General features: G+C 36.4%; 1 protein-coding gene across 3 annotated transcripts in view; it reads right to left on the reverse strand.

Annotated features, from left to right (window-relative positions):
* grid2 (glutamate receptor, ionotropic, delta 2) overlaps window positions 1-19,235 on the reverse strand; it is a 392,977-nt gene that overhangs the window by 44,710 nt on the left and 329,032 nt on the right. For all 3 annotated transcript variants that reach the window (XR_003403097.3, XM_026919491.3, XM_026919501.3), the window contains exon 12: window positions 2,646-2,784. Coding sequence is in view for 2 of the 3 variants with exons in the window: in XM_026919491.3 (XP_026775292.2) it covers window positions 2,646-2,784 (139 nt within the window). In the remaining variant the exon portion in view is untranslated. The remainder of the gene's footprint in view (window positions 1-2,645; window positions 2,785-19,235) is intronic.

The following is a 19,235-nucleotide window of genomic DNA, read 5'->3' on the forward strand; positions in this document are numbered from 1 at the left end:
TAGGGCCAAATATTTGAACTCTGTAAAATCATATTGTGAGAAGTATAAAAACTGTGCACATTGTATTAGACCTCAGAAATAACTATGGATTTAAGCACGACCTGTGTTGAGGAAAAAGACGGAGGCTTTGAATCCAAAGAACACAAGACCAACTGTGAAGCACGGGGGTGGCAGCATCGTGTTTTGGGGGTGTTTTGGTGGAAAAGGGATGGGTGCGCTTCAGAAAATAGTTGGCTTTATGAAGAATGGCCACAAACATGACTGAATTACACCAAGATGCCCTAACTGACTTAATACAAGAAATGTAGGGTAACATGAAATGTATGGAGTTATGAAAAATAGCCTAGATGTATGTAAAATTTTGGCTTCAACTGTTTATCTTCTCGAGCGAGGAGCAGTATTAAGTCCAGCACCACTATCTGACAGTTTGATGTAACCATAATACATGAAACTGAAATTTAGGTTTTGGGCTGAACACTGTAAATGTGTAAACTACAAACTATGGAATGGCATTTGAGGCCAATATTAAATACATAAATCTGACACTTTTTAAATACATAAATTTTATATGTATAAATAATTAAGAATTAACTTAAAGTGAGCTGTAAATGTAGCAGATGAGCAGATGAGTGCTTGATCAGCTTATAACCATGGGCATATTGTCTTTATAGAACATCGAATTAACAAAAACTTTGGCATTATTTTATTAATTTGATAAAGCAAAATAACATATTGAAAGCATGAAAGAATAGCTCACATCCCACACCCACATAATCACTGCATAACCTTCATTTAGTACCTCATAGCAACATCACACACACACACACACACACAGAGGAATAATAGGATAATACAATGTGCTGGATCAAGTGCTATTTCAAGCGCTGCCAAAAAACGAGAGTGGAAGCCATATTATTAAAATTGTTAAGACAAACTTGCAGTGATTAATATGATAATTAAAACTAGGACTATTCATGCAGCAACATATGGGCAATATACTAGACTCTGATGTTTGTTTACCACCTTGCTTACCACCTCCTCGTTTATGAATCATTATATTAGTCTATATTTTTTATTTGTTTATTTGTAAATTGTGCCTTGCTTTTTTGTTATACCGTTTTTTTGGGGCTTAAAGGCAATTGCCTGTGTTTAAAGACAATTTAGATGGTTTTAAAAATCCCGTCTCGTACACTTCAAGAAAAATACGACAACCTCAGAGGTATGAACTACATGTAGGCAATTTTAATAGTCAGGAAATTGTCTTAATCACTTGCAAAAACAGATTCTGAATCAGAGAAATTTTCCTGCATAAAACTGACGTAGCTATTTAAGTCACCAGCTTATATCATCAAATCTGAATACAGCCCTTAGAGCCTATCTAGCTGGTAATCAAACTCCAGTCACAACACAAAGTTATCTAATTATGAGATCTGAGTGACTTTTTTCCTTTTCATAAATAGTTCTATGCTTCCTGACAGGCATGGCTTGTCTCTCACTTTTAAACACAACAGACCCATGGGTGTGGGGTTTAGGCTGTAATTAAGACTGTAATGACCCCATCACTGTCTACACATTAACAGATAATGCATTTAAATTTATGGAAATCCTAATTAGCTGGATAGAAGTAGAACCAAGTGATCTAAGCACAGGCTCATTAATGATAATCTAATGCAAGTGAAAATAAACAAAGTGAGGGAAAATAAGCTGCTTTCATTGCCCTACTCACCATCCTCATACTTAGTCATTTAGTAATATGAAATATTGTATAAGCACAATTAACTCTATCACTGCTAGGCGTTGTGGAATATGATTAGTCAAATAACTGTGCCAGATTAGGGACCTCAGCGAGAGAAGAAAGAACGAGTGAAGCCCTAGAGCTATGCACAGTTATTATATGTACCTATGTGATTTCGACTGTGTGCTTATATGTGTGCCCTCAAGCTCTTCTTCTGCCTCTCTATGACTTACCTGTGCAAAGATGTAGTTAATCAACTATAAATCATAGATCTAATTTATAATGGTCCAGAAATGAAAACATGCCTCATAACACACATACTGCTATACTTATACTCACTTTGAAATACAAAACTTCAATTCCTTTTCCATGGAGCAGTATGAGAATGAACAAAGTGGTGTTTGGGTCTCATTTGTTTACGCATAGCCTACGAGTAAAGCCCTGCTTGCCTGCTTTATTTGTGTGTGTGTGTGTGAGAGAGAGAGAGAGAGAGAGAGAGAGAGATGCACGCCTGTGTTTGCATGTGTGTGCCTTGGGAGTGATGGATACAGTTAGCTTATTTTGGCTTCTCCTCACTTGAGGAGAATGAAGAACGTAACACTTGGTAGAATTTTCTTGATCCTGCTTGTCTTATTCAGCTCAAACATAATACATCATGTGGCAGTAAAGTCTTCCATCTGGATCCAGTGCAATTGTATCTGGTATACAGAATGATATCTCTTCCTCCCTTTAGGAGACAAGAGGTGAATTGATACAAGTTTGCTCAAGCCCAGGTAATAGTATTGCCTAGAAATTGATGTGAGAGAAAAAAACAATTCTTATATAATTTTCCCCTAATACAAAAATGCAATGAAGGTCTCAAAGGTAAGTGCAGGGCTGAGTTAATAGAACCATTATTGCAGACACTTACTGGATGGAGTTTTCAATGCGGGAGATGGTGAGGAAGGCTGCCAGATTAGCTGTGTAGGAAGAAATGACGATCAAAGCAAAGAGCCACCAAACACCCATCATCAACCTTGTGGCCAGAGTGGTGTATGGTACTTCTCCACCTACCATGACAGAGAAAGAGAAAGAGAGAGAGAGTGAGAGTTCATTTCTTGATGGTATATTGACCAAGGGCAAGCTGTACAATGGGTCAAGAATAAATAAACATCCTGCAAAAAGCAGTTCAGTAAGTCAGAAGTGAGTAAATATATATGCTTGTAAATATACATATATATATATATATATATATATATATATATATGTATATACACACCATTTTCTTGCCAAACTTAGTTCCGAGTATTGAATTGAATACTTTTAATGATACTCCAGGCTTTAGTTAATTATGAATATTTTGGAAGACACATTTCATTATCTTTAATAGTTGATCTTGACAAAATTGTGACAAAGAATATGACAATATTATTGACTTACAGCTATAGAACACAGTACTACACAACCAACCTAAATAAAAAAAAAACATTAATTGTTAACCACATTTAATGAAATATCACCTGAGTTTTGGCTGGACACAAAATACACACGTACACCTTTGTCTAAATAAATATGTACCATTTGCATCTTTAGTGTGAATTTTTCACAGTACTCTTTTAAATTTAATGGAAAAATCCACCCTGAACAACTTGTGGATGAATATTTATAATTTTCAATGAGGCAATTTTTTCCCCTTTTGTTCCACTGCTGTATATCTTATGAGTTTTAAATTCACATTTTCAGGTAAAATATGTATACTAAAGGTAGAAAGTTGTACACTTGAGAAGAAATGACACAATGTACTATATAGCATTGTTATATTTTGAAAGTGTTATTGCTCTTATAGTATGCAAAATGTCTAACATATTCTTTCATTTTTATTTTAGTGTGGTAAATAGTTAACTTTGCAGTGTTTGTATCTGATTCATTTTATCACTCTGAGTACATGAGTACAATATCAATTACTGCATGGCCTTGCTGATATTAGTCCATCACATGTAACAGTAACATGAAATCTATATGTCCCCAACCAGAAATGACAATGCAGGGAAGCATCTGGATCATAACTGAAAGCCTCCTCTATCACCACAGAAACTGCACAGGACTGGACATACTCCAGTGAAGGATTTGCTCCATTTTAATTTCTCTGTTATGTCGATGGCTAAGGTTAAAAATTTGTGCCATTTATCCTTGTGACTCACTGAAATCAGCTTTCTGTATACTATTCACTTCCCTTAGCCAAAGCTCAATAAGATATGTGACACCATCTCTGTCTACTGAGGTCTAGATTAGCTGTCTACTACAAGAAAATCTCCTGCTGACATGCACTCATACAGTCTCCTTTCCACATCATAACGTTGGCGAGAATGTAATCAAGACACACATTTCTGTAGCCATTAGCTACAATTTACTCCGGAGAATCCCTTTTTGAATTCTCTTATTTCTGACCTATCAGGATTGAGGAGGTTTAAAGCTTGGGAGTCTTTAAAGGGCAAATTATTTTTACTTATCTGATGCTTTAGCACTAAATTAAAGTTTTTGGACTTTTAATTTCAAGAACTGTCAGGAGGTCCCTCTGAAGGTCTGGCAGAGTTTTTCCCCGCAATTTTTCATAAGCTTACTGACATTCTCTTTGGAAATGAAATTAAAAACCTTGGCCTCATCAGTCAGGCTGGGGTTACTGCACAGGTAAAAGTGTCAGAGCTATATAAGAACAAAGAGAAAAAAATTAACAAGCTTTTACAGCTCACCAGATCAGAGATCACTGTTTGCTTGCAACACCTTTGCCAAGAAAACGTTGGATATTCCCAGTGCATTGCAGTAAATTATCAAGGAGGAGGGTTTGCAAAAAAGGGTGTGAAAAAAGTGAATATGAGACTTTCTCAGTGGTGAATATTGCTACGAATGGCCCAGAAAGAAAGCTGATTGCACCCCTTTTTCTGACTGCAGGATGTTGATCTTTAGAAAAATGACCCAGCTAGTAATGTAGCTTTTATCTGGGAGACTTATGACTGAGATTCAAAGCCACCCCGCTATGCACATCAAAATCAGCAGGCACTATTTCCAGCAGGTTCCTCACTCCCAGTTCTTTTATTCAGTAGGAGACTAGACGTGATACACACCACTCAGCTCCTCACAGTATGCAAGCATTCACTCTGAGAGGGGCCTCAGACAAAGAGATCTATAGCCAAAAGAATTCTATTGTGTTTGCTCATATTTGAGGTTTAGTTAGAGAACCAAATAGAATTGTTTTCCAGCTCAATAATAGGAATAAGCTTCTACATACACAGAGTGCAAAACCTAAATCTGCAGATAAAGATGCTTGAACTTCAGGGACAACTATTAAACAAACTGCTCCAGAAAACTCTTATGGTCTCAACAGATTATTCCAGCTTTAATGAGTTTACATAATGAGTCTTAATGAACCTCCTTACTGAATAGACGTGAAATACCACTGGAATTTCATGCACAGTTCGACTATATATATATATATATTATATTAGCTATTTATTTTTTTATTTTGGATTTACAGGATATGTGTAACACCAATATGACAATATATCCAAAAATATACAAAAAATAGTTGTGGAAATATTCTCATTTTAATTGTACATTTTGTCATAATTTTTTTGATGATACATTGATGATACAACGCTCTCTAGAATGTATATATCCTCCTGCAGGGTGCAGGTCTTGCTCTACAGTAGCAGCTTGTTGGCAGGAAACATGGTTCCTTGGTGAATTTTGGATTCTTCCTGCACAATATTCCCTTTTCCTGCACACTTTCTTATCCCTTTGTTGAGGAAAAATTGTGTTATTTGGAGTTTTTTTTTTTTTTTTCATTTTGAAGACAGTGGAATTTGTGCAATTTCAGAGTAATGTGACAGACACTTTTCAGAGGAGTGTTTTACCAACTTGGGGGTGTTCACTGCCAGAATATCTTTCTACCTCAGACAATGTGCTTCCATTTTTATACAGCATCTGGGTTTCTCCATCAGCAAGATTAAGTACTATATTTTAATCAAATAGTGAAAATTAATTATAAGCCTACTACTCAGACATGTCAGATGCATCCCAGTGATGACCCTGCAGCTATCTGTCACAATCTGCCAGTTGGTCTTGGCACAAATGTACATCATAACTCCAAAGCCATGGCATCTCATCATCTATGTTGTCTTCCTTGTTAAAGTGGACAGGTGTGGGTGAAGGTGGCCATAAAACTCTATTGAAAAGAGGCTCTCCTTAAACCCTTTGCTAGTCTCCATATTTAGTTAGTGTGCAAAGCTACTGTCAGGTTGCGGTGGGGTGTGGCTGTTACAGCTACTGGTTTTTATGTAATCCAGACAACTTAAAAATGCTGTTACTCTGACTTGTGTTTTCAAAGGAAATACATCAACATACAGAAGCTAATCACAGCTTTCAAGCCATTTCATGGGGACTTAAATCAACGTAAAAGTGTTGGCAGTGATTCTGGTGGAAATTAGCTTACTTAACATATCTCAACATACAAACAAACACATCCGACAGTGTTCCCTAAAAAGACACACCCACAAAACACATGCATGCTTATTACAAAAAGTGTTTTGACCTAAAAATCACTAACCCCAACTTTAAAGTTTTAAAAAGTTAATACATACTATTAGGTAGGGAAGAGTGATAATATATATGTATATATATTTTGCATTTTTATTTAATATACTTATTTAAAAAAATATACTTATTACTTATTTAAAATATACTTATTTAAAAAAATTAACACTGAGGGGAAAAATAAATCTGTAATATTTTAAAGATTTTACAATTTTAAAGATTAAGTACAAAATCTTAATATCACATTAGCGGCTTCTAGTGAAGTTTGTAATTATTTTAAAAAACTTGTTAAAAAATATAATAATATATGATGATATTATGATGAACAATATCTCTGAAAAGTGTATTACAACAATGTACCTTGAACGCTGATTATTGTAGTTCTTGATTAATGTATTTTCATTCTTTTCAACTGCAATCTTTGCTGGAGCAATGTTTCTCACCACATCAGCTTTATTTTTCTGGCATGATGCCAGTTCCTGAAGGTTGGGTGTGTGAGTGTGTCTGAACACATGAGTACATGTGTGCATGTGACTGAAATTTATTCAAGCTGTCAAGTATCCCATTATAAGGCTAGCTGGCACCTAATTCCATCATTTTGCATACAGTTCACCAGTCAGAAGCGTGGCCTTACCTCTAAGCCTCTATCTCACCATGCAGCCACCCCGGAGCTCTCAGCATTATAAATAATCTAAATAGAAATAAATAAACACTAAGATGTGCCTCAGACCATATTTCTTTAGCTTCTGTTTGCTGGATGGGAATGTAGCAAGCTTCAGGCATGCAAGAGGAAGGGAGGGAGGGAGAGATAGAGGGAGTGAGAGGAAGAGAGAGAAAGAGAAACAGGGCAGTGGAAGATGGGATACATGGGAACAAAAAAGTGACTGCAGTGTGTATCATCTGTGAACACAATCTAGCCTTGGGCTCTAATCATTTTCATGGCTAAGCCTGTACATCCAAGAAATAAATCTCTCCACCACTAAATCTCAAATATAGAGCAAGAGCAAACACATTTTTCATGCAGTTATGTCAATTTGAAGTGCAATAACAAGTATGAATGTTTAACATGAATGAACACCTTATCATCCAGTGGAGGACCTGTGCTAAGGAATGTTGTTGACTGAGGTACATTTCACAGAATGGTCATTTCACTGAGCTGATCTGTTCTTTGTAAAATGTTTTACAAAGGTAAAATGCTTATATAATAGCTCGATATACATAGGAGAAATGACATGAACATCATGCACAAGTGCTCTCGTTATATCACCAATCTACACAAATCTACAAAGCAACATTGTTATTGTATCTTTCATCAGTTGAATGTGCATTTTGCTCCTATACAAAGCAAATTATATTCTGAGGATAGCCTGCTTTTCAGAGATGATATCTCAGAAAATCCATTCAGAAACACATCATGACAACTGCACTACTTTTTTGCGAGACTCAGATAACAATGAACCAACTAAACCCAAGTCTCAGTGAGTGAAGTGGTACAGCTTCTTCTCATTAGAATGAACAAAACATTCACCCGCACTCCCTTACAACACTATCCAAAGGCAATGCCGGTTCACTCTGAACACATATGCATATTCATGCAGCCGTGACAATGATAGATATCATCCCCATGACGAGATCTATAGAATGGAGCACAGCAGCTCATGACACATTAGACAATTGAAATACACCAGGCTAAAAGTATCATCTTTGTGCTGTTCACTTGGCATGATGTGGGGCACACTGACATCTTGCTGCTATCAAAACATCCACAGGGTGCAGGAGTGGAAAGAACATTTTTTGAGGGAGTACAGAGTTTTGTTCAACACAGTTTTTACTATCCTGACAAGAGGCAGAATATTACAAAGAGAGCCAATTAGATTTAAATTCATGCTCTGCAGTGATTACTTTTAGTCTGGATATTTGAAGATATTCCTGCAAGTCATCTTCAGGAGGGATAATGCTCATATTACACACATGTAAGTGGTGTAAATCATTCCCAATTTTTTTAGATTTTCTGCAAAGATTGTGGTTGTAATTGGAATATGAACTTCTCAAAGAGGTTCCCAAGCCACCAGCTCTAGCTCTGCCTCAACTTTTAGTTATGCTAATGTATAATTTCCAGAGAGAATCAAAGACAATCAAAGTCCATGCAATTCACAGCCCAGTGCACTTGAGATATTTTATATTTGACATTATCTATATTCCACTCAGCCTCATCAGCAATGATGAGAGGTCAAAATGTATGTATTCTTTGATTTACTCCATTGAGGTCTCTTGCACAGGGTAGATAGATACAGTAAGCTAGGTTGGTAAGGCAGTTAGGTTGGTAGATCAATTGATAGGTAGGAAGATCATTTGACAAAAAAAAAACTATCAATCAAAAATCCCATACCCCACCTCCTGTCCATCCTCCACACACCCCAAAAATCTGAGAATTTCTGTAGGTCACATGACTCAGAGGTGTATTTACAGTAAAGGTTTGTAGTGGCTAAGCAGAAAGGGAGAAACTTCAGTCCCCTGAAGGGCCCTTGTGTTTGTAGTGGCTAAGCAGAAAGGGAGAAACTTCAGTCCCCTGAAGGGCTCTTGTGTTGCTCACTCCCTTTTCTGATATAGAGTACTATAAGGTCTGCTACTCAGATAGTCTCCGATCCATGCAATCCTAGAGGCATGCAGCTGCATTCACCCTGTTGCTTTCCCTGCACTGCTGGCTAGATAGTGTTGAACACACTGGAAATGCGTGACTACACATAATCCATACAGTGTTACCGGTAAACCCTATACAGCATACACAGCAGATCCCTGCATCATCTACACTGATATGGAGTTGATATGAAAACAGCAGGCAGTCCAATGATGTATTAACCAGTGGTCTGAGATGGAGCAAGACCAGCCTCTTAATAGTCTTCGTAACATGAGTGGTCAGACACCAGTCTGCAGGTCCTGAGGCCTTCTAGTTGTCCCTGTTAGTATTGGGAGCACAGTTCAGGGGCTAGAGCACTGTTCACAACTGGCTGGCACATGCCATCAGTACAGACACTGATGTTTTGTGGTTCTGTGGGTTGCATGAAGCCTGATTAGCACCTCAAGAGACCTGACTGTCTGTGATAGTGACTGTTATTGCTGTGGTGTTCTGTGATCCATGGCATCCTTGGAGCACACACCAGTATTTCACTTTGTTTATTTCTAGCAGTGCTGAAAGCACTGGACAAGTGTGACTACACTTAATCCACACCCTCTGCATCATATAGTTCACTGCATCATCCACACCAACATGGGACTGACAGACAATCTGCAGGGGGCCCAATGATGGATTACTCAAGGGTCTTAAGGCGACCAAGGCCAGCCTATAACGTGTCTTCATAATAGGAGATGTGTGTGCTACCAGTTTGTGATTACTGAGGCTTGCAAGTTGTCCATTCTTTGCTATTGGGACAAGGAACAATGCTTTCCACAGTACAGGAGCATTGTCCATTCTATTAGTAATGGGGGATGGTATAGCAGGGAAGCTGTAAGGGGGTCAGGAAGTAAGTGATTGTGTGGAAGGGTGATGAAAGGCTATTGAAAATTGCGATGCATGAGGACTGACTGACTTATCTCTCTCATACCACTGCAAACATAATATTCCTCTGAAGTATCATTCTTATATAAAGGAGGCATTACGTTTCCTTTTCACATGCTTCACATCCTTCCTATCTTCCTTCCTAAAGGCTGTCTTATTCATAAGAACCTCAGAATCACAGGTTATCCAAGGTTTGTTGTGAGGTAAACAGTATTAGTATTTTGCATGGTGGGAATCAGGTGGATAAATCGCTAGCCTGAGTGCCAGGGACTAGCAGATTACATATCCGGGCTATTAATTTTTCATTCACAGTTGCCTAGTGGACAAAGAGGTTCAATAAACTGTTAATATACCACCACCAATTTTTTATGCAATTTTTTCTGGCACTAGGTGGTAGAGGCATTATGTTTTCAGGTTGTCCATGCATCTGTCTGCATATCTGAGATTCTCGCTTGTGTAATATCTCAAGTACGAGTGATTAAAAGTTAAAAGTTTGTAGGATTTATATGGAATTATCATTATAACCAGCAGATGAACTGATTAGATTTTAGAATTGATCCAAACAGGGTCAAAGTCAGTTCTACTTGTTTTTTCACCCAACAACCAGAGAACCAAAGAAAAAAAAAAAAAAAAACACCCTCAACTCCCACACTTGCAAAAGATAACATTTTATTCAATATGTTTGTTTAAATTGTTAAAATATATTTTTTCAGGAATTATAAAAATTAATCAAAATTCAGAAGATTGCTAGCCCAACACTCAGTCAGCTTGTATTTAAACAATTCACTGAGTGAAAATAAAGCCATTAGGCATACTGAAATAACATGTGTGATGAAAGAATGTGATGAGAAACTATGGCTACATAAAGAAACTACATAATTAGTTCATCATCCTTTTGAGTTAAATTACATTAGTTGCTGCTTTTTTTGCCTAGATAATTGGACCTCAGGGGACTGTGCAGCATGCTGGAGTTTTCCCTTATCCTGTGGTCTAGCTAAAAAAATGTATGATTTGTCCACCTTTTAGAAATGGGGTTATCTACATCAAGTTTGTAACAGCCTACCACACTATCAGTGTTGTACTCACAGATTTCTCCAGTGTAGCAGTCTGAGCCTCCATGGCCTCACAGTCCTTGTGATCACAGGTTGCTACAAGACACTAGCCTTTTACAGTAGGATCAAGTCAGTGTGGCGCAAAATTACAAGGTTTTTGTTTTGCTACTGTTATATATTCAGTTTTGCATGTTACTGTCAACGAGACTGGATGCACCACTTTCATCCAATACAGGTGGATTTTGAAATGCATGGAAAACAACATAATGTACCCAGGAAGGGAGATTTTTTAAATCTTCATCCTTTTTTAAAATGAGATGAGATACATTATGCACAGCTACAGTATAGATGTTTCTCTGGAGCAATCCAATGCATATTTAAGACTGCAAATACAGTATAGGATCTCACCTGTTACCTCCACACACAGATAGCATTGATAGTTATTGGAAGGCTCTCAGAAAAACAGTTTTGCTTAAGAATAGTCAGAATGGTGGATTTTATTTATTTTTTTCACCACAGTCAAGTAGATCTTTTCATCCCGAGGATGCCAACAAATCAACTCTCATAGTAAAGTTGTACAGAAAAACATCAATTTCCCTACTTCTTGTGATCCCCTAAGCAACATAATGAAATCTCCTCCCTTTGGAAAGCAAAATAGCTGATTCAGCAGTTCCTTTCTGCCTCAGCTGCTGGTTTGTTTCTCATTTTGATTTTCACAATCAATATATACAGTACAATATAATTTGAACGATTGTAATAATGAGAAAAAAATGACTTTCCTTTTCCCAGTTAAGATGAGACGGATGCTATCGCTTTTAATACAAATAACTTGGACGATAATTTATGAGAAAAATCCCCAAAACTGATAAACTGGGTTTGTCTCTGTATGTATACAGTATATACATACAGTATATACTATATACATACAGTGTATAAGTCTATATAATAGACTTAGTGTCTTTCTCTGTTTTGCACATCTCAGCTGAGCAGCATGAGTTTCTTCTTGTAAAACTTTAAAAAGTAGCCAAAAGATATCAGTCAGTTGGTATATGATGTCTTAAAGGATTTGAAGACACTCAGAGCTTAGCACAGAGCAATCTGTTCCAGCATCTGTTCTTGTTGCTGAGTTTCTTTCCCTCTCCGTGTTATTGCACATGATGGAACCATTAAAGTATAGGCCTAACTCTAAACATTTTTTGTTGATGTATGGAAGCATTAGCTAATATGTATGGAAGCATTTACAGATGATAATACTACAGCCAGAAATGCTCTGTATTCTATTAATATAATACTGTAAATGTGTATTATATTTAACTTTAATGATACATTATGTAATATTAGTTTGCTTTATAGATAAGTTCAGACAGATGACTGCAAGCCGTGTTATCTCACTAACCTGGCAAGTCAACTTTCCACATTTTCATTAGGTTCATGCTAGTCTGAGCATAAGCCGTAGAAGAGCCTGCTAATATGATGTTATGCTTCATTTATTGGCTGACAGGCACAAAGTATTATGTAAGAGTATATATTGTTATTTCATTACTTTAAAAGGTGTTTCGTCATTGTTTAGCTTGGCTCATGTACGCGACAATTTGTGTTCATTTTAAATCCTTGCACAGCAAGTGTTCCCTTTTCTCCATCTTCACAGATTTAGTGCTAGTGCTAGTGTTAGATTTAGACAATAAGAAAGCCTGTAGCATGAGCATAGCAGCATAACAGAGCCTGAGCCTAATGTGAGGAATAGTAATCTATATTGTGTGTGAGTGATGAAGTGTTAGTGTGTCACATATCAATCCAGTAAACATTGGCTCAGTGCAAGTGTTTCCATTGGTATTCACATGAAATTGGGGGTACGTACAAAATGTTTGAGAATTCCAAAATGATGGACCACAACAACGTTACTGCTTAGTTCCCAACAAAGATCCCTAATGCTAACCATGCACTTACATGGTATAAGCAGAGATACAGTATCTCTAGAGGTACATTTGTAATATCTTAAATGCAAAGAGTCGCACATTTGCTTTCTTTGTGTGATGCAAGCTTTCTTGGTTAGGAGGGGCTGTACAGTATTTCGAGTCCAGCACTAAATGAGTCCACTGGAGCTATTATAGAGTACGTTTGCTTTTCTGATAAAGAGCCAAACAACAATTTGAGCAAAGCTTTTCAGACTTCATCACCACTCTGGCTCACTCTAGTTATAACACACTTGGCTCAAGTTGCTCTTTTAACAGTCTGTTAATATTTAATCCAAGCCTTGTCACTGTCAATTTCTCTCGTTTTATTTCAGTCATGACTCCATTAACAAAGTAGATGCTATGACACGTGAATTAAATCCAAAGAGAACCTTGTTTTGAGTTTCATTTTCTGATTATTTTATTGTGACAAGACATTTATGCATCCTCAATGAGACATTTAATGTTGGCAGCACTAAATGAACTATAAATCCAACAGGCTAAGTTTACTGCAAGCAGTCCTAGCTCTGCACAGTCAATAAGTGGAAAATAAGCATGTATCATGCACAGCCTATCAGTCATTATAGCGAAATAGCCAATTTTATGGCACAAGATGTTGCCACTTAGCTACTTAGCTAATGTCAGACCTAGCAGCCTGCAGCAACAGTACTCATTTTAGTGTTACAATGTTCACTGAACATTTACATATAAAATAAAGTGTGACAAGGTGAATAAAACTTCCTTGGAATTGTTGATACGAACAGAGATATTGAGTAAATGTAGCTGTCAGTAGAATGATGACATGAATGACGTGAAAGAGTAGCAGAACCCAGCAGTCAATACAAATTCAGCAGTTCATTATTCAGAAATAACAGACCTCAGAATGGTCGATCAAATTTACGCATCCCACATAGTAATTTGTGGCCATGTAATAAAAGTGCATTAGTTACAGGCAGCCCCAACAAAGACCTATATATGAACGCAGCTGAAAAAGACTTGCAACTAATCAAGGACAAACATGGACACATATGGAAACCACTGCATAGAGGATGATGCACAGTGTCCTGGAGAAGATGTGTGCTGGAAAGGAATGTACCAAGAATTTAAAGGGCCTATATTGTGAAAAATGATTTTTTCCTGTTTTAGAATATAAGTAATTGCACTGAGAACACTAAGAAAATGTGCAAATCTGTGAACCTTTCTGAAAATGTTTCCATGCCACTTAAAATTACAGATTTTAGCACTCAGAAGAGATATGCATTTGAATAATTAAATAAACATATAACAGAGCCGACACACTAATATGCTGATACACATATAGCAGAGCCGACACACTAATATGCTGACACACATATAGCAGAGCCGACACACTAATGTGCACGCAGTAAGTAAAATGACAGTTATTCACTGAACAATTTTTCAATTTTGCACCATATATATCATGTTGGTGATTATTGATTAGGCTTTTTTGATAAAACTGATTGTTATTGTGTCTCTGTGGACAACAGTTGTGAAACAGCTGTGTACAGTTCTGGACTGAAGCATTTGTACTTTGAAAAACACGTTTTGCATTTTCTTTGCCTTAAGGAGAGGAAATAATTTTTTACGAATCTTTTTTTTTTCTTTCTGGCTGCTATGACTTTCTAATGTGTGAACATTCTGCTTGACAAAACCTTCACAAGAGTGACACTTGAATTGACTGATATGCTATTTGACTGTTGGGAAACATGTTGTCATAAGCTTAAATGCATTTCTTACACTTCTGTCACAAGATATCAACTATGTTTTTATGCCTTTTATAATGGAACAGCAATAGCTTGAAAAGCTCAATATACGAAAGCCAACTGCCATTTATGTGTCCCCTGAAAAGATGAACAAGATGAAAATGTTTCACTCTGTATATTCTCATGGACAGTTTCTTCACCTCAGGATGTCAGGATCACAACAGTGCAGTTTACTTCTAATTCAATTCCTCAGCGCATTACAAAGCTTTTCATGAGCTCAGGGAGCACACTAAACTGTGGAGTGTTTGGCTCAATAGGACTACTTTAAACTGGTTAAAGTATGAGTCACTGCCAAATAATCAGTTTTATTCTATTGTGTAAAAAAACAAAACAAAAAAAAAAAAACAATATTGTATTTAGTTGATATTTATCCAGTAACACATTATTTAAAACGAAGACAAATTATTTTTAGCTGATTGGTACCAATATATTCACACATATACTGTTAACTGTTTCATTTGTTAATTATTAACCCTTAATAATGAGTTCTCTTATGTATTAATGTTGCTACTGCACTTAGGAAATGATCATTTGTAGGGGGTAAGGAGAACCTAATTTGAATCTAAAAATTGGCACAACAGTCTACAATATAGCCACATCAGTATAGAAACCTAGATCCGATTTAAATCAGACAGTAAAATGGTTAAAAACCAATATTGGCATTGAAAATCAATGCACACGACAATCAATGAACATTTTCTGGTTCATATACTCTCACAGTGTTTGAGAGAGACAGAGAGAGAGAGAGCTTGCAACACAATGTCAGATGTTGGGAATACAGTACATATTCATTTTCTATTTTTCATGTAAAGACAAAAATACTTTCATGTCGTTTCAAAGGTTTTAACATGACCTTTACATAAATCACCTAACATTTTTTTTGTTAAAGATTTTTCTTAACACTTTATTTGGATAGAGGAAGAATGCACTTTCACGTATTCGGGAAGAGCTGGATTATGGCACACCGCACTCTAGAGAGTATGTAGCTCATTGAAGGCTGAGACAAACCAGATCAGTCACTTATCTCTCACTGAAATGTGCCAGTAGCAAGAAATCCAAGCACAGACAAAACCTGGACATGCACAGGAATGGTACAGGATCTTTTTGCCAGCCAAATTAGTGCTGGCACTAAGGTGATGCACTGCCATGGCAAATGGAATCAATGTATGAGCCAGCTTTTATAAATAAATAAAATTATATTTCCAGTCTCCGGATGGCACGTGCTATCTCCTCCAGTAATATAAATTCTGCCATTTGCACCATCTCTGCTTACAGCTACCATATGCACAGACCAACCCATCCTCCTTTTGTGCAGCAGCATTTTACAAGTCTTATTTTTCTTAAAATGGATTTGGGTTGGCTTGCTGTCATTATTTTTTAATACTTAATATTTCTTTAATGCCATTAATATGAAACGATGGCTTAAAAAATATTACATTTCAGTGTGTCACTGAAATAAACAAGCAATTTAAACTTGACAGCATAATCCATATATTAAAATGCAGCAACTCCTTTGCAAATTATATAATTATATATGATCAGTTGAGATTTACGTTAGTTAGTTAGTCTTCTTATGTGTAAATTTACACACACTCAGTAGCAGGAGTAGGATACAAAGTTTTTTCAGATTTTCATGAATACCAAATTTCTTGTGTAAATGCTTGTAGGAAGGATTTATAAATAAATCAGTTCATGTCCAGTTTGATAAATGAGGCCCAATATATGAGATTTTACAGAAAAGTAAAAAAAAAAAAAAATCTTCCTAAGAAAGAAGAACCTTTAGGAGATCTGATATTTTTGTTTGGTTTTCTCCCCGATTTGGTCATTTGCCAGTTCCCACTCACTAGCTTACTGTCCCTTATCACACGACAGCTACCAACAGGGGATGGTGGGACAAACAAACTTCCTCCAAGACATGTGAAGCCAGCCATATCATTTCAAACTTCTGCTCATGCTACATCACAGGGCATCCATTCCACCCAGACAGCGTGGCCAATTTAGCTCTCTAGCCCTCCTGTTCTCTTTGGGGTCTTAGAGACCCCAGGCACTCTTCAAAGGCTTAAAAAATATGATTAATGATGTGTTTTTTTTTCCTAATTACATGAGAACTGCTACAAAAATGCTGCAATTTTTCCAGTTTTTACACCCTGATTGTTGTGCAGATGAAATAGGAGTAGCCCTGCCACTATGTCTTTGAAATCATTTCATATGATCTCCTGTGTCATACGATTCGATGACAGGGAAACAAGAGGACGTAAAAGGTAACATGATAAATTGGCAGCTATTAGGGGTTGTTTGGGATAGGTGGGTTGAACAATTGCTCCTGCTGTAGAACCCAAGCCCTAGTGCTACTGTTGACAAATGTCTTGTTCCTTTCAGCAGGAGATGTCACTTTTGAACAATACATACCAAGCAAGCCAGATATGGCATAAAAATATGGGCTGTATGCAACTCAAAAATATGTGGTATGTCTTCCACCCCAGCCTATAGGGCTATAGACCCATTGGTAGCATCTTGCGCCAGGGTTTGGTGGGACAGGGGTCTGTGTCTGGCTGTCCTGTTGATGTCTTATTGATTGTGGTGGTTGGTGGTGTAAATATTATATATTTGTATATTCATTTCAACAATGGTAAATTCTTTTGACTGGACTATTATCTGTTTCACTGCCTTTTATTATGCAATTTATTATAAGATTATTTTTCATTGGTTTTCAATCTGGGGTCAAATAAGAGTGTGATTTTAAATATATATCTTTCTTTCTACTACCTTCTACTACTGTGTGCTAAAACTTAGCCACTGATGATAAGTAAAGTCAGAACCAATGAAAAAATATATACTTGAAAGAAAACACCCAAAGATTCCACATCATTATTATATATAGTTCATCGCTCTTAATGTTAAGTAGACAATCTATTCACACTTTATAGAATATCAGTTTGCTTTTTTCTTTTAATTTAATTGGATTGTTCACTTTATAGCTCTTGATATTTATTTGATAATAGATTTACTATTTACACATCGTTTTTGCTTTATTTGGATTGTCCAGTTTATAGCTCTGGATATTTAGATCAGCAGCTCGTCCTTAGTCCTATGAAAATTTCAAATTCATGTAGACTCTTCTGATACATTTTATGACACGGTGGTGAAATATAAATAAATGTGATATGACATGTTAAGAATCAGTTAGTTCAGGTCTATAGATGGTTTGTAGAGTGTCTAAAGTGGACTATCCAAATGAAGTGTTAGTGATTTATGCAATGATCTTTTATTGGGCTCTGAAAGCTCACTGTAGATAACCTTCAAATAAAGTGCTACCGGCCATTCCATGTCTGTTGAGACACTGATCAATGTGGCATGACGCCAGTTGTAAAGCTGCTTGACTCAATGATTATATGACTATCATCAGTTTTAGATAATACTGCACACAAAGGCCAAAGCTCTGCACATAAAAGGATTTGCTGTTTTACATGTTATGACTGTTAGAAATGTGTTGTTATTTTTCCAATACAGCATTCGAGTGACTGGCTTACTGAATTACCCAGTGGTTTATAAAGATGTGAACAGTATTGGTTTATCAGCCAGACTTACAAACAGCATTAAAACAAATAGCCATACCAATCTTACATGCTACAGCTTTAGTGCGTTAAGACAACAAATATTTGAATAATAAAATTTAGCTTCATGTGAGTCTGCATTACAGATATGAAATGAAGAGAAATGGCATAATTGCACGAGTGTTTAATTGAATTAAGTGGGCCATAACCATGTTAAGTGCTTGTAGGCAGGCCACTAATTAAGTGCTACCCAGCAGAATACGAGAACATGTGAGTGAGTCATTAAAACCTAATAACCACAATGCAATACTTTGTAAGGATAAAGCTATTTGGCCCAATTTTGATCATCAACTGATTATCCAACTGATTTAATTGTCAACTGTCACTGAACTGTGCCACCAGTTCCCCTAAAGATATGAAGTGATATTAATCTGATGATTAAATAAATGTCATCTTTGTCTTAACGACTATTTTACAGAAAGAAAGCTGTATATCAGTAAGTTGTGAAGTAAAGCTAGCTACACTGTACATCTTGATTATCAACTAATGTAATAAGCTATCCATGTACCTCCTAGTAATATAACAGCGTGTCCTAAACGGTTTTATTCTGCTTACACTACAGGAATTTTCTAATAATTACACATTTTTAATTTTTAATTAAAAAGCATCATATTTTTGTCCATTTAAAGTAACATTATAATAGTTTTATACCACTGTTGTACTCTCAGATCCGATTAGCCAGAAGGTGATTAATTAGTGTTGACTTCAAGACAAAGTTACACTAATATGTTGTTCATGGGGATGCTGACATAATATAAGACTAACACAAAAAAAAGCAGATAAAACTGTTGTTATGGTGCAGATTTATGTAAGGAGATGTTTAACATTTATGGAAGGAGACTTCAGTGTCAGCACTGAGAGGTACGGCTGTATCCATAGAATAGTATATTATCAGCACTAATGATTAGTTGTAGCCGTAAAAAAAACAGCACTCCTCCACATGTTTTATTCCATCAATAAAAAATTCAATCTC

The sequence above is a fragment of the Pangasianodon hypophthalmus genome, chromosome 8 (assembly GCF_027358585.1).
Source record: "Pangasianodon hypophthalmus isolate fPanHyp1 chromosome 8, fPanHyp1.pri, whole genome shotgun sequence".
Classification (NCBI taxonomy): Eukaryota; Metazoa; Chordata; class Actinopteri; order Siluriformes; family Pangasiidae; genus Pangasianodon; species Pangasianodon hypophthalmus.